This window comes from Hemiscyllium ocellatum, chromosome 13 (assembly GCF_020745735.1).
Source record: "Hemiscyllium ocellatum isolate sHemOce1 chromosome 13, sHemOce1.pat.X.cur, whole genome shotgun sequence".
NCBI lineage: Eukaryota > Metazoa > Chordata > Chondrichthyes > Orectolobiformes > Hemiscylliidae > Hemiscyllium > Hemiscyllium ocellatum.
Window position 1 is genome coordinate 1,036,486 of NC_083413.1, and position 25,374 is coordinate 1,061,859.

At 40.5% G+C, this 25,374-nt stretch overlaps 1 protein-coding gene across 2 annotated transcripts in view; it reads right to left on the reverse strand.

Moving 5' to 3' along the window:
• Window positions 1–1,972: 1,972 nt before the first annotated feature.
• LOC132821742 (histone-lysine N-methyltransferase MECOM-like) overlaps window positions 1,973–25,374 on the reverse strand; it is a 383,016-nt gene continuing 359,614 nt past the window's right edge. For both annotated transcript variants that reach the window (XM_060834465.1, XM_060834464.1), the window contains 2 exons: window positions 4,234–4,571; window positions 1,973–2,130 (listed from right to left, as the gene is read on the reverse strand). In XM_060834465.1, the coding sequence (XP_060690448.1) occupies window positions 2,062–2,130; window positions 4,234–4,571 (407 nt within the window). In that variant the 3' untranslated portion in view covers window positions 1,973–2,061. The remainder of the gene's footprint in view (window positions 2,131–4,233; window positions 4,572–25,374) is intronic.

Sequence of the window (25,374 nt, forward strand, 5' to 3'; positions counted from 1 at the left end):
TTAACAGGATCTGAGTTTTTTTTCCAATGAATTTAGCAGATAAACTAGTGACTGAGGTTAATAGAGAATTTCTTTGCTTTCTTGTTGATTAAGATGTGGTCAATTCCTTTCCTTCACAATCAGTTCTTCTCTGGGCACTTGGACTGGGATCTCAGCAAGTTCACAGCATAACCCTGGTGACAAACTGCAAAAAGGTTTGACCTTTGCTCTCTTCTTGTGACCCCTCCTTGTTCGATTTGTACTTCAACTAACCAATACCTGATTAGATAATGCTTTGCGCTGGCCTTAAAAATTAGATAAAAGCTTAAATTTATGACTTGACTCCAGAGTAGGGCGAGTGCACTCTAATCTCATTCAAGCGATTCCCTGTCAGGTCATATTTTCCATTTTCATTTTCAAACTTCAGTCTCTGTTTTCTGCTTATTTACTGCTTGTCATTCCTGCCACTCATCCCAAGCAACTTTCTTTTCAGAGTTTGATTCCTGGTCCAGTCAAGCAATTAAATAGTTTCAAAGTACCTTAGGAATTGCAGCTTGGCCATTGAAGGCTGACACAGATTTGGACAGTTCATATTTAAATACCTTCGAGTAAAAAGTGAGGTCTGCAAATGCTGGAGATCAGAGCTGAAAATGTGTTGCTGGTTAAAGCACAGCAGGTCAGGCAGCACCCAAGGAACAGAAAATTCGACGTTTCGGGCCAGAGCCCTTCATCAGGCTCTGGCCCGAAACGTCGAATTTTCTGTTCCTTGGATGCTGCCTGACCTGCTGTGCTTTAACCAGCAACACATTTTCAGCATATTTAAATACCGCCAAGTTATGGAATAATTAAAAAAAAATGAGCACTGTACGATTGATGTACAGAAACATCCCACACACAGTTCCAATCAATTCTCTACATCAGCATTGTCTCTCCAGTGAGAAATACTGAGAAAAAGATAGATATAGAAAGATTGATATGGAATATAGGTATAGAAAGAAAGATATTAAAAGATATATGATAGGTGTTGAAAGATGGATAAAAATAGAAAACCTCTGAGTTTTTATTCAAAATTCAAATGTCAGATCTTGTTTTTTGTTCAAATTTCTGTTTAAATTTATCTAAATCATTTGACTTTAGATTGAATCAGATGATTAGTTTAGATTGATATATCAAATTGTGATTACTTTTAACATTTTAAACTAAAGAGTTAAATTCACTGAGAAATTAAATTATATACAATCCCACTGTGACCTCTGCAGCTATTTCAAACTAATCATAATTAGCTAAAGAGGTTTCAGTAATAGCATATTGATGCACCTTTGTTTTGCTAATGTCTTGCCAACGTACCATGCGATGGCCTGTATCACATCAGCGTTACTTTGTGAAAACAACACCACCGGGCTTTAAAGTGATTACTAGGTATGTCCTCGCAATACAAATGCATCCACCTTACTTTGAGGTTATTTTATTGTTTGATATTGTTGTAACCACTCTTCACAACTTAAGAGTTTTACGTGTTTGCCAAACAATTTATTATTTGGTTTCAAAAAAATTAGGTGATGTCGAACATATCATAATACTTTGTCACAAACATGTGAGATCATTATGACAGCATGATGCTTGAAGACAAGGAGCCCAAGTATTCATTTTAGTCCCTGCATTGCTTCTTCCAGTTCTGAATGTTTGTTTGGCTGCAATGCCTGTGTCTCAGTGACTGCTCACATGAACAGAAATACTGACAATGGAGATGCAACATTTCATATGTTTTCTTCTCAAGCACTCCTACATCCGTTACAGCTGGTCACTTACTGAAGTAACAAGAAGGGTATCTAGTCTGTCAGAATGCAGAGTTAAAGTGCAAAAGTACATTTTTTTTGGATATACTTTACTATGTATTGTTCAAAATGCGATAGAATTTCATCTTCACCCTTAATCTTTACAAGAATTACATGGAAATTAATACAATGCAATATAATGCGGAAATTATGATCATTTGAAATGACAAGAAAAGTGATGCTGAATCATTATACAGTTCTGGCAACTTATTCTCTGACATGTATGTCCATACTGTGTAATCGTCACCTAGTCTGGGAGCTTCACACATGAAATCTCGCTCATTCTTGGAGATGATGCTGGGGAGGTACCGTTTTGCTGATAGAACAATGAGAAGTGGAGATGAGTGGATGGTTAGAGAATATAATTTACTCAGTATGAGATTGCTTTGAGGGGCTATTCAGGAGTTTTATAAAACTTCCATTAAATTACTTGTCTATGGTATTATTTAACTTTACAGTGCACATTCACGCCAGCCTTCAAATTAATAATGATTGTTAAAAATGAAACACTAACTGACTCCCCATTGCTGAATAATATTATTGCCAGTTTGACAATAACATATAATGAAATTATTTTGCAGCATTTTAAGAGAAATGTAAGGCATTAAGAGTCTGCAAAATAATGCCTGTTGTGTTTATGATGTGTGAGTGATAATATAAATGAAGCAGGATGTAGCCATCCAGATGGAAATGGAACTTGCACATGGACTGTCCATTACAGAACATCACATCCAAGGAAAACCTAATGATTTTCTAACCAGTGGACGGTTTTGTATGCGGATGTAGGTTTGCTTGCTGAGTTGAAAGGTTCTTTTTCAGATGTTTAGTCACCATACGAGGTAACATCATTGGTGAGCCTCTGGATGAAGCACTGTTGGTGTAGCCCGCTTTCTACTTCTGTGTTCAGGTTTCTTTTTGTGGGTGATATCATTTCTGGTTCTTTTTCTCAGAGGTTGGTAGATGGGGTCCAAATTGATGTATTAATTGATAGAGTTCTGATTGGAATGTCATGCTTCAAGGAATTCTCCTGTGTGCCTCTGTTTGACTTGTCCTAGGATGGATGTGTTGTCCCAGTTGAAGTGGTGTCCTTATTCTTCTATATGTAAGGATACTAGTGAGAGTGTGCCATGGCTTTTTGTGGCTAGTTGATGTTCATCTATTCTGGTGGCTAGTTTTCTGCCTATTCGTCTGATGTAGTTTTTGTTACAGACCTTGCAAGGTATTTTATAAATGACATTTGTTTTGTTTGTTGTTAGTATAAGTCTTTTAAGTTCATTGGGCACTTTTTAAGGTGTTGGTAGGTTTGTGCGCTACCATGTTGCCAAGAGGTCTGAGTAGTCTGGAAGTCATTTTAGGTTTTGTATCTTATTGATCAACTAAAAATCTAACTCATCACAAAAGCTTTATCTGTTTTCGAATTAATTTCCAAATTCATTCTTTTTCAAATTAATGCCTAATTTTGCCAGAAATAATAAAAATAAGAATTATTTTGCTACTTTGACAAAGCTAGTAATGACCAGAGAAGATTGTTACTCCTCCGCCCCACAACTACACTTTGGGTTGTTCTTGGGCTGCGTTGCTCAGTGTGTAGGTTGCTACTTATATCTCAGGGTATTATTACTATTTAACTAGTCACAGTACATTAACCATAAACAGATTGATTGCCATAGTACCAGGAGTTCAATACATGGTCATATACTTCTATAATTGCTGGCATAAATAAATTGTCATGCAATTCTGTACCAACCACCAGTCAATAGTTTTGTTTCTTCACAGATATTGCTCATCTTTGGTAAATACACTCAATATAAGCAAGAAAAAATTAACAAGGAGGCAATACGTTGAAATGAATGGTGCTGCAACAGATTGAGTGAGGCACCACCTCATTTTGTAAAAGCAGAGTTTTTGGAGTGTGCTTGTTCCAAAAACTATTTCTACCAAGAAGCTCCCATTAAAGGTGGGAGCAATTATCATTTGCGCTATCTCGCACTCAGGTAAATATTTCACTCACTACCTGAGATTGCAAATCAGCTGCTCACAATGTAAATGTCCTGACTTTATTTCCACTGATTTCAATGGAAGGTCAATTAGAAAATTATGATAAGAGCTTCACGATGATTTGCAATGTTAGTCCTACATCAAAGTGCTGAATTGAAAATTTACCCCAATATATGGAAAGTCAAACAACCCTACAAGCCATCAACTCACCAACTATACATTATACTTTGTCAGTAATGGGACATGACTTCTCAGTATGATAAGAGAATAAACACATTTTTAAAAATTAGATACATGATGGTTTAAAAAATATTCCTGCAAGAGAGTCAAAATCCAAATCCAAAACATTTTACAAATAACACAAGCTGCTCAGGACGAGTATCGGCATTTGAAACACAGAGGAATGAAAACGTGTGCTTACTTCCCAGCCGTGAGAAGGATCCTTCAAGCTTGATAGCTCTTCCCCAACGTAAGGACCAAGTTTTTCACCTACTTCAAGCTTTCTTTTAGTCCATATTCCTAACCCAGCACCTGGAATGCTTGACTCACGGAGTTCAAATTCTGGTGGAATGGGAATATCGTCAGGAATGTAGATGGGAGCTTTGTAGGGAGAGCCCTCCTTAGGTGTGAAGTCTTCATTAGATGTAGCAGGTGAGGAAAGATCATGTGCACTGAGGGACAGAGGCCCTGTCTCATCATCAGCATTAGGCTCCTCCACTGGTAGAATTGCAGAATACCCATCATACAGGCTGTCATCACCTAATTAGAAAGATAAAGCAGAAATGAACAAGTTGGAGATTGCAAACCAATAGATCACAGTAAAAATTATGATTGATATTTCACAGAATTTGGAGTGAAATGAGGATATTGCAGTCAATTTAGATAGTCGCGGTAATCTCAAGCAACATTAGGGAATTGAGGTCACTGAATATCAATAGAAACATAGGACTGAAGTGAAAAATTGGGGTCATTCAGGGTAGCAGAGGAAACCTGGGAAAAGGGGAGAGAATTAAAATTACTCTGGGTGTCAACAGACATCGACAGTGAAACATGAATGAGTCACTCTGGGAATTTAAACTGGGAGAAATGGAGGAAGAAAGCTGATGTGAAATTGACCAAATTTGCCAGTACCAGCAGAAAAAGGAAAAAGAAAAGCCTGGCCTGTCATGTTTCAGATCCATTCCTGAAAAAAAATCATTTATAAATTATTAATTGATACCACAGTATAACAATCTAAGCTTTAATGTATGTGTAATATATATATATATATATTATAGAAGCATATATTATTTATCAGGAATATAAGTGAGTCCCATAGTGATATTGTCAACTTTATGTTGATAGCATCTTATATTAACTGACTGAATAAAGAGCTCAAATATTTTTTCCTTTATTTATAACTATTTTTTCAGCTGTCTAATCTCAGAAAGTATTTATTAAAGTGTTCAAAATCACAACTTGAATAAATTGTCCGAGGTGATCATCCCCTTATTTTTCTATGTCCATTCATAACAAAAACTAACCAACTCCCAAAGAATTTTTTTGCAGACTACTTACCTGGAAGTTCACACAGAATAGAATTCATATAATCCTACTGTTAGGTATTATTCAAAATTATTGAGACTTTTTGAAATCCTATACAGATAAAGATATACAATCTAATGCAATGCCTAATTATTATTTAGCACAAGGCAATCCTATTTGTTTAAGGGGCAGTTTCTTTGCTAATTGTGCTGCTAAAAATGCCACAGCTAATTCTCTCACATATTCAACCTAATTTCAACTCTGTGCACTGAAGATATAAATCTTTTGTACTAGACACCCCATAGGTTTGGTTTGTGACAGTGAAGATATAGAAATCAGTGTAAGTCATCATCGCTGTCACAGTGTCATCAATGGCCCCAGTGACCTACAAGTGCTATCAGCTGCTGCTCCCAATGTATAATTTAAAGGTCTAAATTCACAACTCTATTCTCAGGGTGAATGTCATCCATGCCCCTTCTTCCTGTTATGAGACAATGCAGCTAAGTTTCATTTATCCGAACATTTCTCTGAAATTGTGCTTTCAAACATGTGAACAGAGGAAAATTTTAACTGTGTAATGATTATAACACAATTACAAACTCATTCATTGGGAATAGTTTTATGTTTTTATGATATCTAATGCAAATAGAACCTTCCCCTTGTGTCGGGTTTCACGGCTATTCAAATGACAATACTTAAAGCTCCAATTTACCACAACACTTTTTGATACCCATTGTTTCAAACTTATACCTCCCTGATTTATAAATTATTCCCCATTCTTTGCTTCAGTTTAATGTCCCTGGATCAACACTGGTGTACTGCTATGACACCAGTCAGGATGAAGAAGTGATCAATGCAACGTGTCAGGTCTCCACCACTGTCTCCCATTCTGCAAAGCACGACTGTTCCTCTCTGTATTCCTTCATCACTCCACTCCTTCACTAGAATTACAGATTCCATTGCTAAAGAATACTCAAACCAGCAGTTTGATGAAGCAGCAGCTCATAGAGATGTACAGCACAGAAACAGACCCTTCGGTCCAACCCGTCCATGCCGACCAGATATCCCAACCCAATCTAGTCCCACTTGCCAGCACCCGGCCCATATCCCTCCCAACCCTTCCTATTCATATACCATCCAGATGCCTTTTAAATGTTGCAATTGTACCAGCCTCCACCACATCCTCTGGTAGCTCATTCCATACACGCACCACCCTCTGCGTGAAAACGTTGCCCCTTAGGTCTCTTTTATATCTTTCCCCTCTCACCCTAAACCTATGCCCTCTAGTTCTGGACTCCCCGACCCCTGGGAAAAGACTTTGCCTATTTACCCTATTCATGCCCCTCATGATTTTGTAAACCTCTATAAGGTCACCCCTCAGCCTCCAACGCTCCAGGGAAAACAGCCCCAGCCTGTTCAGCCTCTCCCTGTAGCTCAGATCCTCCAACCCTGGCAACATCCTTGTAAATCTTTTCTGAATCATTTCAGGTTTCACAACATCTTTCCGATAGGAAGGAGACCAGAATTGCACGCAATATTTCAACGTCCTGTACAGCCACAATATTACCTCCCAACTCCTGTACTCAATACTCTGACCAATAAAGGAAAGCATACCAAACACCTTCTTCACTATCCTATCTACCTCTGACTCCACTTTCAAGGAGCTATGAACCTGCACTCCAAGGTCTCTTTGTTCAGCAACACTCCCTAGGACCTCACCATTAAGTATATAAGTCCTGCTAAGATTTGCTTTCTCAAATCGTGGGCGGCACGGTGGCACAGTGGTTAGCACTGCTGCCTCACAGCGCCTGTAGACCCGGGTTCAATTCCCGACTCAGGCGACTGACTGTGTGGAGCTTGCACGTTCTCCCCGTGTCTGCGTGGGTTTCCTCCGGGTGCTCCGGTTTCCTCCCACAGTCCAAAGATGTGCGGGTCAGGTGAATTGGCCAAGCTAAATTGCCCATAGGGGTAAGGGATAATGTAGGGGTATGGGTGGGTTGGGCTTCGGCGGGTCGGTGTGGACTTGTTGGGCCGAAGGGCCTGTTTCCACACTGTAAGTAATCTAATCTAATAAAAAAAAATGCAGCACCTTACTTTTATCTAAATTAAACTCCACCTGCCACTTCTCAGCCCATTGGCCCATTTGGTTAAGATCCTGTTGTAACCTGAGGTAACCCTCTTCGCTGTCCACTACACCTCCAATTTCGGTGTCATCTGCAAACTTTCTAACTGTACCCCTTATGCTCGCATCCAAATCATTTATGTAAATCAGAAAAAGTAGAGGGTCCAGCACCGATACTTGTAGCACTCCACTGGTCACAGGCCTCCAGTCTGAAAAACAACCCTCCACCACCACCCTCTGTCTTCTAATTTTGAGCCAGTTCTGTATCCAAATGGATAGTTTTTCCTGTATTCCGTCAGATATAACCTTGCTAATCATTCTCCCATGGGGAACCTTGTCGAACGCCTTACTGAAGTCCACATAGATCACATCTACTGCTCTGCTCTCATCAATCCTCTTTGTTACTTCTTCAAAAAAACTCAATCAAGTTTGTGAGACATGATTTCCCATGCACAAAGCCATGTTGACTATCCCCAATCAGTCCTTGCCTTTCCAAATACATGTACATCCTGTCCCTCAGGATTCCCTCCAACAACTTGCCTACCACCAACATCAGGCTCACTGGTCTACAGTTCCCTGGCTTGTCCTTACCACCTTTCTTAAATAATGGCACCATGTTAGCCAACCTCCAGTCATCCGGCACCTCACCTGTGAGTATCGATGATACAAATATCTCAGCAAGAGGCCCAGCAATCACTTCCCTAGCTTCCCACAGAGTTCTCGGGTACACCTGATCAGGTCCTGGGGATTTATCCACTTTTATGCGTTTCAAGACATCCAGCACTTCCCTCTCTCTAATATGGACATTTTTAAAGATGTCACTCTTGTTTAAAATGAATGGATCTAGAAATCTATCCTTTTCTACTGAGCCCAACTGTGTTTCATTAGCAAATACAGAAATTGCTTGAAAAATCTCAGATCAAGCAGCATTTGTGAAGAGAAAGCAGAGATAAAGTCTCAGTTCCAGTGACCCTTCTTCAGCATGTAAACTCTGCTTTCTCTCCAGAGATGCTGCCAGAACTATTGAGATTTTCCAACAGTTTCTATGTTTGTTTCAGAATTTCAGCATTCGCCAATCTTTTACTTTTCAGTTTCACTAATCTTGACAACTAGCTCCCAGCAACTCTGTTACACACACATATAACCATTTCGACATTAACCTTTCAAGCTGGTCTGTGACAGGAGAGTCTAAATGCAAGTTGTGGTTTATCTAATCCCACCAATATGAAGAAATATTTACCACAAGATATTACATTCTTTTTGTTTTTTCCATGTAGTTTCCTTAAATACTTTTAGTAAGATTATCTCCAACAATAAAAAAGATTTATTTTAGAAGATCTAGAATTGGGAACTGTAAGGAGACTGACTCACAACAAAATACTTGGTAAACTCCGATAAGAGCATGTTATTGTATACAGGTAATGATATTCTTCAATTCATTTCACATTTTTGGATCATGTGATTATAAACAAGCTAACAAAAATCTTAAACATTTTTTTCATGAACCAGCGCCAGTACCACGGTTTTAGCGCTGCAAGAATAGGGAAAACCCAGAACCTGGTCACTGCTTTACAACATTCAATATTAGAAAGTGATTTTTCAATTCCATTGTTCCTGTGGGGAATCTCTCCTACCAGGAGTGTGTAACAGAAATCCTGGGAGTGCAGTGTGTGAGATTTCTCATATCAATTATGATTGGGATCTTGTGACTAGCTCACGCCTGGTTTCTAAAAGCACAGTCATGGTTTATGACTCCCCCTTTAAAAGTTCCATGGATTAAGTTATCAAAGTGTATAATTAACACCTTCCAATTCATGGTGCAGGGAATTTGGCTTCTGATTTTTTTTTGCTTTCCTTTTCCACCCTTCCGTTCCTGAGTATAGTGACTCATGTATAAGTATGATTTTGAATGTTGGTTATTTCAGGAAATCTGCTGTAATATGTACATGCATGAATTTGCAGAGATATTGGACTGACAGTTCTACAATTAAAATTTCTTCAAGTCCATAAATTGTTCTACAATCACTATTCAGGTTTTGTGTTACAGTTGCATCCCTCAGAACCCCTCTCTTCAGCATTTATATCATCCCTCCCTTGCTACAGTCAGTTCTGAAGAAGGGTCACTGAATCCAAAACATTAACTCTGCTTTCTCTCTGCAGATGCTGCCAGACCTGCTGGGATTTTCCGAGCAATTTATGTTTTTGTTTAGATTTCCAGAATCTGCAGTTCTTTGTTTTATTTTGCTGTTCAGTTGGTTATTCTTTCCATGTGAGATACAATTGTGAGTTTCACTTGGCTATTTGTCCATGATTTGTGTCACAGATAAGCCTGGTCCTGTCTTCTCTTGGTATCCGCACATACATATATTCTCCAGCAGCAGTTTCTGATTACAACAATGCTGGTGATTTTAATACCTCCTTAGAAGCATCCTCACACCAGTCAGACTGCAGCCACCTGAGTTTAGATCAAACAGCAATTTGATCAGAAAACAACCTTGGAAGCTTAAGGGTGTGTGTGGCACAGTCCCATGTGGGTGGAATGCTTACTCACTAAACCATTAAGAAGATTTCACAAACTAACATGATATAATTTTTTTTAAAAGCCAAAAGAATTGCAGATGTTGGAGATCAGAAACAAAAGCAGAAATTGCTGGAAAATTTCAGTAGGTCTGGTAGCATGTGTAAACAAAAAGCAGAGTTGATGCTGCAGGTCAAGTGATCCTTCTTCAGAATATAATTTCAATTGGTGCTGCTGTGAATTGCTCCAATCACTGTGTAACTCTACTCTCTGGGTCCTAACTCTCACCAGTTCTCACTGAAACAACAATCTCACTGACTAGCTCTTGGTCACCTTGATTTTGAATTTTTTTTTTGCTTTTGAACCCCCTTCATGGTCTCACTAACCTTTATACTGACAAAGCTTACCTCTGCAATCTCCTCCAGCCCCAAACCCTTCTATGCATCTGACCTCTGTCAATTGACTTCAGGAGTGTTTCCAAGTTTAGTCATTGCTGGCTTCTTACCTAGAGTCTAAGGTTTCTCCCTAAATCTTTAGAACATATTACATTACAGCATAGTTCAGGCCTTTCGGCCCTCAACGTTGTGCCATCAGTGGAACCAATCTGAAGCTTATCTATCCTACACTATTCCATTTTCATCTAAATGTTTATCCAATGACCAGTTAAATGCCCTTAAAGTTGGTGAGTCTACTACTGTTGCAGGCAGGGCATTCCACGCCCCTACTTCTCTCTGAATAGACACAATAAAGCTCTCCAACCTCCCTCTTCATTTAAGGCACTCCTTAAATACTATCTCTTTGATAAACCTATTAGTCATGTGACCCAATATTTCTTTCTGCCACTCAAATCCAACATTTGTTCCCTTGCACTCCCATGAAGTATGAGTGTCCCACATTGGATACTTTATTACTTTAAAGGTGCTATATAAATATAAGTTATTGTTGTTGAGATGTGTGATACTTAAAGTGTCTCTAAGTATTCTGATGTGACAAGGCATTAATTTGCTTTCTGCAAAAAGATTCCATTTAACATTTTATAATTACTTGGTTTTTATGTATACAATATTATGGATGTTCATACACGTTTGTGTGTGCGCACGTTTTTGTGCATGTGCACTTTTAGCATGTATGTACCCTTGTTTATGTGTATGCTTGTGTTTTTGTGTGCACATTTGTGTGCCTGTGCCTGTGCTTGCATATATGCATACTATAGCATGTTCACATTTTTGTGTTTGTGTGCAAGTGCACGTGTTTTAGTGTGCGTGCACTTTTCGCATGTATGTGCCCATGTCTATATGTGTGTGCACAGTTTTGAGTTTGTGCATGTGTTTGTATGTATGCACGTGTTTATGTGTCTGTGTGTGCATGTGTGTGTGATATAGCGTTTGCAGAATACCATTCCGCATTTCATAATCAGGATCAGCCACATATGTCAACATGTAATTTATGGATTATCCCCGGCACTGAATAGAAAGTGACACTTTGCGTTTCCAGTAAAATATAGAAATGGATGTATCAAGACTAAGTGTTTCAAAGTGTCCTTAAGCTTCACCTATCAGGAACTATGGATGTATTAAGGGCTTCCTTCATCAGTTGGAGTTTTTGTTGTGTTCAATGGAGGGTTTCTATGATTCATTTTGAAAAGTATAAATGCTGACAAGTGTTGGCCAAAGAAATTCTTTGGCTTTAATTCCAGCTAGCAATGAGAAAATAAGTGGTGAAGCTATTTCAACGAACATTTAAAACACAACTGGAGATCAGAGCCATTTCTGCACACGGATATCTCTGATGATGAGCAATATGACAAAGCTAATGCATCCCTAGCCCTGCATGACATGTCACAACAGGTCGCTTTAACACAGCTTTCCTGGTGAAATTTAAAACTACTCAGTGGGAGCTTCCTCTAGATGGTAAGTGACGCATTGCTAGAAAATGTTCCATTCGCATGCGAGAGTGAGCAGAGGCTGCCTGCCGAAGATCATTAGTCCAGAATTGGATGGGTGCTTATTGTGGACCCTGGCAACTCATCCCCAGCAGGTAATGTCTGGCTGCATCCACTTCAGTCTCCAGATCCACAGGAGGCTGAGAGCTTCCAACTGACCAGAATGATGTCACAAAGCTGCCAAACTCAGGACTGGAGATCAGAGAACACTAATCATTAATTCTTTCTGACACTGGCATCTTGAATAAACCCTTGGAGAGGTTTTTGACTTCGAGTTCTGGCTGATTTCCACACAAAAAAAAACTGTACCAATGCTTCATCAGAAACAAAAGGGTCTCTCCAATGCAATTTGTTACATGCAAGGCCATTTGTTGTGCCAGTTTCTTTACAGACAGTGCAAAAGGAGCCAACATCATTTGAGAGAGTTGTAAATAAAGAAATATTTGGACTAATATAACAAACAATCAAGGCAATCAAAATGATTAGCAAGTGTAGTGAGCTACAAAAGAAAATAGAAATAACCAGAAATGTCAATGGGAGAGTCAAAAAAGAGAAAAAAAGAAGTTAGTACAAAATGAAAATGAATGAAAGTTTGACAGACCTAGAGGTCAAGGTATTAGAAAATATTTGTTGCTATTAAATCTTTTGCAGACTGTATTATTGATTGAATGTTTGAAACAAATGATTGGAGAAAGAATGAAAGATCCATGTTATGCTGATCTTTCTGAATGAATTTATCATGTATTTTTACCTTTCTTCAGACATATATTGTGGAATATGTGCAATAATAAGTTGTCCACATTCTGAAGTATATCAGCAACATGTAACATGGAGTACAAGTATTTAGGATTGTAGTAAATGACTCTCATGTCCAATCCTAGGCACTGGGCAATTTCTAAATGTCTATCTCTTCCAGATGTTAATTGCAGACTGTTCTCAGGCATTTCTATAAACTATTGAAACTTTTAAACCTTTTGAAGCAAGTTATTCAAATAACAATCTCACCCAAATTTACTTATTTTACTAACATGGAACCTACTATCACCCACACAAGATTATTTTCATTCCAATTCAAGTTCAAATCTTAATAAATCTCATCTTTGAAATAAATAGTTGGGCAGGTTAAATTTAAAAGAAGTAGAATCTATTTGTGTGTTCTCTGATAATTCAAATATTCTCAATGTCATGTAACTATCGAATATCATATTATAATTCCATTATTCAATTCACATCCAGCAGCACCCATAATACATTAAATATTTATCGACTGAAAAACCACTGCTTAATAGCTCATACTCTCCTATTACCAGCTACTTCTCTGAAGAATGTGCTTATGTTAAATTCTCTGGGGATCAGGTCAAAGTGAGGGTAGCTTGTAGTTTAGTGACACAAGGATTTTAAAGTCAGGGCTTTATTAGCAATATCATGCATGCATTCTAGATTTCAATCTAATGATAATCCTTATTTTCACAAAAATGTCATTGTGCTCAAATTTATATTTCATAATTGTTGTTTCCAATGTCAGTAAACAAACGCTTGACTATGTTTATACTATAGACTTGGCTGCGCTAAATACCATGCAGTAAATTACTCTGAAGTGAAACTTAACATCTCTTCCTTTTCCAAAATCTTAGTCTGCTCAATTTCAGTGTTAAATTAGGTTCAGAATCCAGCTTCAAGAATTTGCTTTGTACTGCTACAATAACTGTGGTGCAAAATGTTCCCTTGTAAGATTGAATTGGGTAAATATAGCTAGTTTCCAGGAATGGCAATGGGATCCCAATGTGTGACTATCCAAGCCCTATCAAAGTGATAGGAGCTGCATGCAATCATCATCAAACCTTACATAGAAACACGGAAGACAGAAACAGGAGTAGGCCATTCGGCCCTTCAAACCTGTTTTGTCATTCAATGTGATCATCCAACTCAACAGCCTGTTCCTCTTTCACCCCCAAACCCTTTGGTTCCTTTCGCCCCAAGTGCAAAAATGAACTCCTTCCTGAAATTAAATAAAATAAGTGAAATGATTGTCATTTCAGTTGAGTACTGAATGCATTTCTGAGTAACAGCACACCTCAATAAGGGGCCAAAGCTTGTGTCAGCCTTGCACCACTTAAAGGTTTAAGAACAGAAATTACCAGAGAAACTCAGCAGGTCTGGCTGTATCTGTGGAGAGAAAGCAGATTTAATGTTTTGGATCCAGTGACCCTTCTTCAGAACTGGCTGGGAGATGATGGCTTAGTGTTATTATGATAAGACTATTAATCCAGAAAGCAAGGTAATGTTCTGGGACCCAGGTTCAAATTCTGCCAAGGCAGATGGTGGAATTTGAATTCAATAAAAATCTGGAAATAAAGAGTCTCATGATGATCATGAATCCATTGTCAAAAAAAAATCCATGTGATCACTAATATCATTTCGAAAAGGAAACTGCCGTTTTTACCTGGTCTGGCCTACATGTGACTCCAGACTCACAGTTAACTCCCAGCTACCCACTCGGCAATAAATACTGGCCTGCAGGTCCTGTGCATGTACAAAACAGAAAGGACAAACTGCACCTTTTAAATGCTTGGTGCATTCTGGCTGCAGCAGTGGATGCAGTTGTTTGAAGAAGAGAGCAAGACCTGATGCAGGGAGCAGAGGACAAGAGAACAGACAAAACTGCATGGCCCAAGGGTCCCAGATTCAATGTTACAATCTTTGGTGTAGGAACTGAACAGGGTAAGATTATCTCTCAGGTGAGTGCAGTCAGTGCTAGTGGACCAGTCCTGGTCACCTGAATGCATGCTTAAAGATATTTTGTAACTCAAATGCAAGAACAAAATGTGTAAATGCATGATCACATGATATATCCTGCCAAATACTGCCCATTCAGCCACCAACTAACATTCTCTATAAACCACAATTTCAACCTCACATTTATAATTTCTCTCAGTCTCACATTCAGTATTGCTGGAGCCTGAAAATCTGAAGCCACAGATAACACACAATAGCAGTTGTTCAACTGTGGCGTGTACCTCACCCAAACCACACTCGCTGTTCCATTTCACTCTCTATCTTTACAAGGCAATTGGTGTGTAATCAATTGTAGTGGAAGTTGATTGGTTAAAGGCAGACCCACTTCTGGGAATAACTGGAATGGCCATCAGCGAGACCATGGGGAGCAGTACTGCTGAAGCTAGCTGGGACTGACAGGATCTTCCTGCTGAATCACCTTCTCAAATCAAACTTTATCCTCACCCTCACATTCTGCTGTGATGGAGAAACTGCTGGTGGTATAACCATGGGCATTGTTCATCCCAACAGAACTTCACCTAAAAACTGTTCTTGTGCATTTATGCTTTCAGATACTGTTATGACTTAAGTGGGGAGAGTAGATATCCATGCTCCAGTGTCCCACAAGGAATCATAAAGTTTCAATTAAATCACCAAAATGACCAATTTAAGTTGACGCGGGCAGGCCGGTGGACGGAGTTTATATGGATTTCAGTAAGGCCTTTGATCAGGTTCCACATGGTAGGCTGCTTTGGAAGGTTAGATCGCATCGATTCCGAGGGACATGTCAAATTGGATACACAATTGACTTGGTGGGAGGAAGCAGCGGGTAATAGTGGAAGGAAGCTTGTCAGACTGGAGGCCTGTGACTAGTGGAGTGCCTCAGGGGTCGGTGTTGGGCCCATTGCTGTTTGTTATCTATATCAATGATTTGAATAAGAATATACAAGGCATGATTAGTAAGCTTGCTGATGACAATAATTTAGTAGGTGGAGTGGACAGTGAGGAAGGTTATCAGAAATTGCAGTAGGACCTTGATCAGCTGGGGAAGTGGGCCAAGAAATGGCAAATAATATAGAAAAGTATGGGGTCTTGCATTTTGGAGCATCAAGTCAAGGTAGGAGTTTCATGATGAATGATAAGGAGTGTAACAGAACAGAGAAACCTTCGAGTTCAGGTTCACAGTCCTCTGAAAGTGGAGTCCCAGGTGGACAGGGCAGCGAAGGCAGCTGTTGGCACACTGGTCTTCATCAGCCAGGGCACTGAGTATAGAAGTTGGGAAGTTATGTTTGCAGTTGTACAGGACATTGGCGAGGCCGCACTTGGAGTATTATGTTCAGTTTTGTTCACATTGCAGTAGGAAAGATGTTATTAAACTGCAAAGAGTGCAGAAGAAATTTACAAGGATGTTGCCAGGACTCAATGGTCTGAGTTATAGGGAGAGATTGGAGAAGCTGGGATTTTTTTTCTTTAGAGCATAGGTGATTGAGGGAGAATCTTATAGAAGTGTATAAGATCATGAGAGCCATGGGTGGGGTGAATGCACTCAGTCTTTTTCCCAGGGTTGGGGAATTGAGGGCATCATCATGGAGTCATAGAGTCAGTTTAAGGTTAGAGGGGAAAGAATAAAAGGGAGCCTGAGGGGCAACGTTTTTAGACAGAGGATGGTACACATTTAGAATGAGGTGCCAGTGGAAGTGGTTGAGGTGAGTACATTCACAACATTTAAAAGGCATTTGGACAAATACATGGATAGGAAAGGATGAGAAGGATATGGGCCAAGTGCAGGGCAATGGGGTTAGTGTGGATGGACATTTTGGTCAGTAAGGGCCAGATTGGGCCAAAGGGCCTGTCTCCGTGCTGTAGGACTCTATGACTCAATGACGCTATGACTTGAGTGACTGTTATTCAGATAAAAGCCATTCACAGTAGGTTTGATCACTAACAGGAATATAACAGTAATATACTGTAACACACTTAATATTAATGGATGCCATGTACAGTGGGGTAAAGATCAGTTGCAGATATGAGCAGAGAAATGGCAGATGGAGTTTAATCCGGCTAACTGTGAGGTGCTGCAGTTTGGGAGATCAAGTGTTTAGGAAAAATATAGTTAATGACAGGACCCTGAACAACACTGATGTACAGAGAGATCATGGAGGTCAAGTCCATAGCTTCTTGAAAGTGGCCAAGTAGATAGGGTGTTAAAGACGGCGTATGACATGCTTACCTTTATTGGTCCGGTCAACTGAGCAAGAGTCAGGATGTCATGTTGCAGCTTTCTAAGACTTTAGTTAGGCCAGACTTAGAGGAATGCATTCACTCCTGGTCACCACATTACAGGAATATGTAGAGGATTTGGAGAATGTGCAGAAGAGGTTTACCAGGATGTTGCCTGGAATGGAAGGTATGAGCTATCAGGAGGAGCTAGAAAAACTTGGGTTGCTTTCTCTGGAGTGGTGGAGGCTGAGGGGAGACTTGATAGAAGTCTATCAATTTATTAGATTTATCATTTGGGTTGACAGTCAGAATGCTTTTCCCAGGAGTTGAAATGTCTAATACATGGGGGCTACGCATTTTAGGTGAGAGGGCAAAAGTTCAAAGAAGATTTGAAAGGCAATTTGTTTATTACCCAGAGAGTGGTAGGAGTCTGGAATGCACTGCCACGGGTGGTGATGGAAGTAGGTATAATAGGGTCATTTAAGAAACTTTTAGATAACACACAATATGCAAGGAATGGAGGGATATGGACCAAGAACAGGCAGAAGGGGTTAGTTTAATTTGGTGTGGGCTAAAGGGTCTGTTCCTGAGCTATACTGTCCTTTAGATTAGATTACTTACAGTGTGGAAACAGGCCCTTTGGCCCAACAAGTCCACACCAATCCGCCCTATTCTTTTTAAATGCTCTAAACCCTAGAACATCCAGCAACCATTCCTGCCCCTGAGAAACCCATGTCTCTGTTATGGCCACAACATCATAGCACCAGGTACTGATCCATGCTCTAAGTTTGTCACTTTATTCCTGATACTCCTTGCATTAAAGCAAACACACTGTAACTGATCCCTTGGTTCCTTCCCAGGAAAATCCTTCCCACTAGCTGGTCTACCTCTTGCTATTGCCTCATCTGCATCAACTCTCACCTCTGGTATACAGCTCAGGTTCCCACCCCCCCTGCCATACTAGTTTAAACCCTCTCGAACTACTTTATTCACCGCTATTTCTTATTATGCAACATGTGATCCTTTTATAATTATTGCAAGACATTTAAGGTCTTTTTCAAAGATTCTGATTAACAATGTCAGATGTCCTAAACATTTAAAAGAAATTACAAAATTTCTTTAATATACTACTTCTGGTGTAAAGGCTGTCAGATATTAAAGATATTTTTATATGGCCTGAGAACTATCCGGTGTTGCTAGCTCCCATGGGCTGAATGTCATTGAGCCCTCAGTAACCTCAAAGTAAATTTGTCAGAGTTACTAAGTTTCAGACCTTCCCGATGGTTCGTGTCAGAGAGACTAAAGCAGCACTTTTATTTTGTGGTTGCTATTGGCTGTTTGATACTTTGACATCAGAACAACAGGACTGCCATTTGATCTTATGAAACATAAATTCAGTTTATAAGGAGCATATTTTTCTCAGTTGCTGATCAGATGAAGGATTTCCTGTCCATCTTTTCTTTTTACTGATGATGATCGATACCTTACAATTTGCCTATATTCTCTGTTTCCATCTCATTTCAGTTCAGACAACTCGAAGTGGGAGGGTTACATTTTAAGGATGAATCTTCATCATGTTAGTTCAAATGGAGAAAGACCACAGAGAGCTACAGAATTTGGGGGTCCTCATCCATGAATTACAACAAGCAAGCATTCAAAATTAGCAGGTAATAGGGAAGGCAAATGGAAGGTGACCGTCATTCCAAATGAATGGAGTACAACAGGAGGGAGATTTTGCTAAAATTATACAAGGCACAGGCAGACCAAAGCTGGAGTCAGTAGTGAACAGATTTGAGCTCAGTCGTAATGATAACGATGTCAGCCTGATGGACCTCATAGAATATGAGTTCCCTGATTGGGGATGTCAATCTGATCAATCAGGGAGCCCAGGTAGAGGTTCTGTTCACTCCTAGAGCTGGCTCTGAGGACACTGGATCAGCGTCAAGGACTCTCCCCGTGTAAATAAAGGGGGACTTGTTGGTGGATATTAGCTGCTATGGAGTTATTTCTGGCCCTTTATCAAAGAAAATATACCCCAGCACTGGAGGTGATCCAGAAAAGATTCACTAGGCTGATACCAGATGTGGAGGGAATTGTATTATGAGGAGTGGGGAAATACATTGGGTCTGTAATCTTTAGAAGAATAAGAGACAAACTTATTGAAACATGTAGGATTCATGAGGGAGGAGCATAGTTTCCCTTGTGAGAGAGTCTCAGACCAGAGGGCAGCATTTCGGAGTAAGGAGGCAGCAATTCAAGACGGAGATGAGGGGGAATGGAAGGCAATGGTCTAATGGTATTATCACTAGACTATTAATCCAGAAAGCCAGATAATGTTCTGGGAACACAGGCTCACTCTGCTCCATGCTCCAGGCTCCAAACCTGACTCGCTTCCTGTGCTGGATTGGCCTGGGACTCTAGTCTCTATTTTCTCCAAGTGGGGTAGTTTAAGAAGTTAAAAGTTGGTTGTTGGGTGTTGGGGTGCAGGGGTGGGGGGGTGGTGTTGGGGAGCTACAGCAAAGCAAGAAAAACGAAAGAAAAAGGAAAAGGGACTGGTGAGCAGCGAAGCCCCGACTGGAGTCCCTTCACTCTGTCGCCAAATTGCTGTACGAACATCTGCAGATTCCCCACATCTCTGCATTTTGGTTTTTGCAAAGAAACACTTGTGCTGCTATCATTTCAAATCATGCATCAACCAAGACTTTTTCTTATCAGTTATTTTAATGGCATTTTCTTCCACATCAATGATGAAGACAACGAGATTGTAACTTTCTCCCATCTTTTGACTGGTCTGTTCTGTCACTGAGAACTGGTGGTGGTTAGTTTCCTTGAACATGAGGAGAATGTCTAACTTCTACTTTACATTTTCCCAGATTCCCAAGTCCATGAAGGACTCATCTCAGAGTCATTCTGATGCAGTATATGGAGAAACTAATCTGAGAGTCATAGAACTGGACAGTATGGATACAGATCCTTCAATCCAACTTGTCCATGCCAACCAAATATTCTTAATTAATCCAGTCCCATTTGCTAGCATTAGGCCCATATCCCAATAAACCCTTCTTCGTCATATACCCATCCAGATGCCTCTTTAATATTACAATTGTACCAGCCTTCACCACTTCCTCTGGCAGCTCATTCCATACACGCACCACACTCTGCGTGAAAAAGTTGCCCCTTAGGTATCTTAAATCTTTCCCCACTCACTTTAAACTTATGCTGACTAGTTCTGGACTCCCTCACCCCAAGGAAAATACCTTGTTTATTTACTTTATCTATGCCCCACATGATTTTATATACTTCTATAAAGGTCACCCCTCAGCCTCCGACACTCCAGGAAAACAGCCTCAGCCTATTCTGTTTCTCCCTATAGCTCAAACCCTTCAACCCTGGCAACATCCTTGTAAACCTTTTCTGAACACTTTCAACTTCACAATATTCTTTTGAGAGAACGGAGACCAGAATTATGCACAATATTCCAACAGTGGCCTAACCGATGTCCTGTACAGCAGCCAAATGACCTCCCAACTCCAATATTCAATGCTTTAACCAATAAAGAAAAGTATACTAAACACTTTCTTTACTATCCTATCCACTTTCAAGGAACTATGAACCTGCACTCCAAGGTCTCTTTGTAATGTTGCTGAATTACTTTGTTCAGGACATGCAACTATTAAGTTGAGAGCCATCTTTTCAAGGTTTCAAGAGCCACAATTAGCTGATGTGGACATTCAAACATGGCCCTTGTAAATCGATGTATTACATTGAGAAGGTTGTTACATCAAAGGTCAGGAAGTTATAAGGAAGATGGCAATGAGAAAGACTTGTTATTAAAACCAAGGAGGTATTAGGGGCGGCACAGTGGCTCAGTGGTTACACTGCCTCACAATGCCAGGGACCCAGGTTCAATTCCAATTTTGGGTGACTGTGTGGCGTTTGTACATTATCCATGGGTTTGCTCCGAGTGCTCTGGTTTTCTCCTATGATCCAAAGTGAGCAGGTTAGATGAATTGGACCTGCTAAATTACCCAGAGTGTTTCTAGTCTTCCTTCTATAGGGATGTGTAGGTTAGGTGCATTAGTCAGAGGTAAATATAGGATAATAGGGGAATGAGTCTGGATGGGTTACTCTTCAGAGGGTCAGTGTGGACTTGTTGGGCCAAAGGACCTGTTTCCACACTGTAAGGATTCTATGATGGTTGCATAATTTCACTGCAAGGCATTCAATAGCTATGTGAGCTCTGTTTTTGTGGCTAGGTGTTCTTCTAATATGTAAACGATTACAAACATATGAACTATTTACAACTGAGCAGGTGGAAACTGGAAACACACACAGAAAGAGAGAGAGAGAGAGAGAGAGAGAGAGGTACTGAAATATGTGCAGTTATTCTCACCAGAAGCAGCTTCCTGTTCTCTGCAGTTTAAATGTGAAGAAAACAATCCCTTTCTTGCAATTGTTACCATGGTGTCAGAGACACCAGATACAGTGAATCAGTCTCTTGGTAATTCTTACAAACTAATGGAAGCTTTCAGAAAAAGACACAAGAAGCAAAAATCACAGAACTGAGTTTTCAGTTTTACTCCCTCTACCAGTAATCTATTTTTCCTGAGTGAGCATTGGTGAAGAGATTAGAGTTTTACCTCACACTGTTATATACCAATGGTTTTATTTGTAGCTACAGTCTAATTACTTATAATAACTAATTCTTGCTTAGTACTGAAATCCAGTCTATGCTTTCTATCAACCTTGGTCTGAAAGTCAAATTGGGGAACAATAAATAATTTAAAGAAACTGTAACATTTGGTATGATACCCAGCCTCCATTTACAATGTATTATCAGGTGGGCCATGGCAAGTGAAGCAACTCCACCCTGCACCTACCACTGGAGTGAAGATTAGGGACTTTTCAACTGAGGCATGTCTAGCAACCCAGGACATTTTCCAGATCAAGCTACCCTCTTTATCACTGGAAATCCAGACCAAAATGTTGGATACAGAACAACTTCTGTTGGTGATGGTGCGTAGAACTAGTTCATTTAAGACTGAAATCAGAAAGCACCTTTCACACAAAGGAGAAAAGAAAATTGGAACTCAGGCCATGTGACTACTCTTCAAAGGCTTTGTATGTTCAGTCAATTGCAATTATCAAGATCATGATTGATCCAATATAGTAGGAGAATCAATTGTAATGCACAGTTTGTAACAGGATTTTCTTATATTGAGGTACTTTTGACAATAGGAGTTATTTGAAAGGAAGTTTTATGAAAACAAATTATTTTGTGATAACAGAAATCAGCATAAGCTCAGTAGCACTGTCACCACTAAACATCACAAAGTCAACATCAATCGAAAATAAATGATCCACTCCAATGCTACTCGTCCTGTTGCATATTTCCAGCATCTCTTGTTTGTTATTATTTAATGATATGCTTATCTGCAATTTGTGGTAGTTTGCTGTTCACATTTTTGTAGCTACATTTCCCAACATTACATCTGTGACTAGATTTGAAAAGTATTCCATATGAAGCAATTTGGGACATCATGTCTGTGTCGACCATGATATCATTCTAAACTAATCCATATCTATCTAGTCCCTGGCTCTCCCCATGTCTGTCTAAATGCTTTCTGAACTCTATAATTGGATCTGCTTCTAACACCTCCCACAGCAGTTTTGTACACCTGCAACATGACCTGCTAACTTTTAGACACGATGCCCCAACCAATAAAGCATGTCTTATACCTTCTTTCCCACCTTATCCAATTGTGTTGTAATTTCTGCTCACCACCTCAATGAAAGACAGTACAAATATTAGTGGGAATAATAATAACCCTAACATTCCTACAACAGAGAGGCACCAATATCCTGGGGGGGGAGATTTGCTCGAGCAATTCAGGAGAGTTTAAACTAGTTTGGCAGGGGGATGGGAACCAGAGATATAGATCAGAGAAGAGGGTAGGTGTTGAAATAGAATGCAGAGAGTGTGTCAGGAAAGATACAGTTAGGGCAAAGGGATTGGTTAAAGTGTTCCTGTTTCAATGCAAGAAGTATCTCAAATAAGAGCGATGAACTGAGCGCACGGATCAGTACTTGGAACTACGATGTTGTGGCCATAACGGAGACATGGATTTCACAGGGGCAGGAACGGTTACTGGATATTCCAGGGTTTAGATCTTTAAGAAGGACAGGGAGGAGGGTAAAAGAGGAGAGGGAATAGCATTGTTAATTAGAGAGTACATCACAGCTGAAGAAAAGGAGGTTGTTGGGAGGGTTTGTCTACTGAGTCAGAATAGATGGAAGTCAGTAACAAGAAAGGTGTAGTCACTTTATTGGGTGTTTTCTATTGACCTCCCACCAATAGCAGCAGAGAGATTAGATTCTCTACAGTGTGGAAAAAGGCTGTTTGGCCCAAAAAATTCCACACCGACCCTCCAAAGAGTAAACCACCCAGACCCATTTCCCTACACTTTCATCTGACTCATGCACCTCACACTATGGGCAATTTAGCATGGCCTGCCATCTTTGGATTGTGGGAGGAAACCAGAGCACCCACAGGAAATCCACACAGACACAGGGAGAATGTGCAATCTCCACACAGACAGTCGCCTGAGGCTGGAATCAAACTCGGATCCCTGGTGCTGTGGAGCAGCAGTGCTAACCACTAAGCCACCGTACCAAGTTAGAAGTACAGACTGAACTGCAGATCTTGGAAAGGTGCAGATGTAACAAAATTGTTGTTATGGGTGGCTTCAACTTCCCAATAGAACATAGAACAAAGAACATTACAGCACAGTAAAAGCCTTCAGCCCTCGATGTTGCGCTGAACCAATCTGATGCCCATTCAACCTACACTATTCCATTCTCATCCATATGTCTATCCAATGACCATTTAAATGCCCTTAAAGTTGGCGAGTCTACTGCTGTTGCAGGCAGGGAATTCCATGCCCTTACTACTCTGCTCTGAGTAAAAAAAACCTATCTCTGACATCTGTACGATATCTATCATGCCTCAATTTAAAGCTATGCCCCCTCGGGCTAGCCATCACCATCTGAGGAAAAAGGCTCTCACTGTCCACCCTAACGAACCTTCTGATTGTCTTATATGTCTCAATTAAGTCACCTCTCAACCTTCTTCTCTCTAACATAAACAGCCTCAAGTCCCTTAGTCTTTCCTCAGAAGACCTTCCCTCCATACCAGGTAACATCTTAGTAAATCTCCTCCAAATCCTTTCCAATGCTTTTACATCCTTCTGATAATGTGTTGACCAGAACTGCACGCAATACTCCAAGTGCAGCTGCACCAGAGTTTTGCACAGTTGCAGCATGACCTCATGGTTCTGAATCTCAGTCCCTTCACCAATAAAAGCTAACACACTGTTTGCCTTCTAAGCAACCTGGACACTTTAGCTCCCCCTCCCACTCCGCCAATGACATGCAGGTCCTTGGCCTCCTCCATCGCTAGACCCTGGCCACACGACGCCTGGAGGAAGAACACCTCATCTTCCGCCTAGGAAACCTCCAACCACATGGGATGAATGCAGATTTCTCCAGCTTCCTCATTTTCCCTCCCCCTACCTTATCTCAGTTCCAACCCTCGGATTCAGCACCACCCTCTTGACCTGCAATCTTCTTCCTGACCTCTCTGCCCCTACCCCCTTCTCTGGCCTATCACCCTCACCTCACCTCCTTCCACCTATCGTATTCCCAGCGCCCCTCCCCCCTACCTTTTATCTCAGCCCGCTTGGCACACCAGCCTCATTCCTGAAGAAGGGCTTATGCCCGAAACGCCGATTCTCCTGCTCCTCGGATGCTGCCTGACCTGCTGTGTTTTCCAGCACCATATTTTTCAACTTCTAAGCAACCTGGTCAGCCTGGGTGGAAACTTTCAGGGATCTGTGTACATGGACACCGAGATCTCTCTGCTCATCTACACTACCACTGTCTGTACTCTGCATTCTTGCTGTTCCTTCCAAAGTGAAACCCCTCACACCTTTCCACATTAAACTCCATTTGCCACCTAGCAGCCCTTTGTAATCTGCCACATCCTTTAGCAATATCCACAACTCCACTAACCTTAGTGTCATCCGTAAATTTACTAACCCATCCTTCTATGCCCTCATCCAGGTCATTTAGATTAGATTACTTACATTATGGAAACAGGCCCTTCGGCCCAACAAGTTCACACCGATCTGCTGAAGTGCAACCCACCCATACATTTACCCTTTCACCTAACACTACGGCCAATTTAGCATGGCCAATTCACCTGACCTGCACATCTTTGGATTGTGAGAGGAAACTGGAGCACCTGGAGGAAACCCACGCAGACACGGGAGAATATGCAAACTCCACACAGTCGTTTGAGGCTGGAAATAAACCTGGGACCCTGGTGCTCTGAGACAGCAGTGCTAACCACTGAGCCACTGTGACAAACAACAGTGGACCCAAAACAGATCCTTGTGGTACC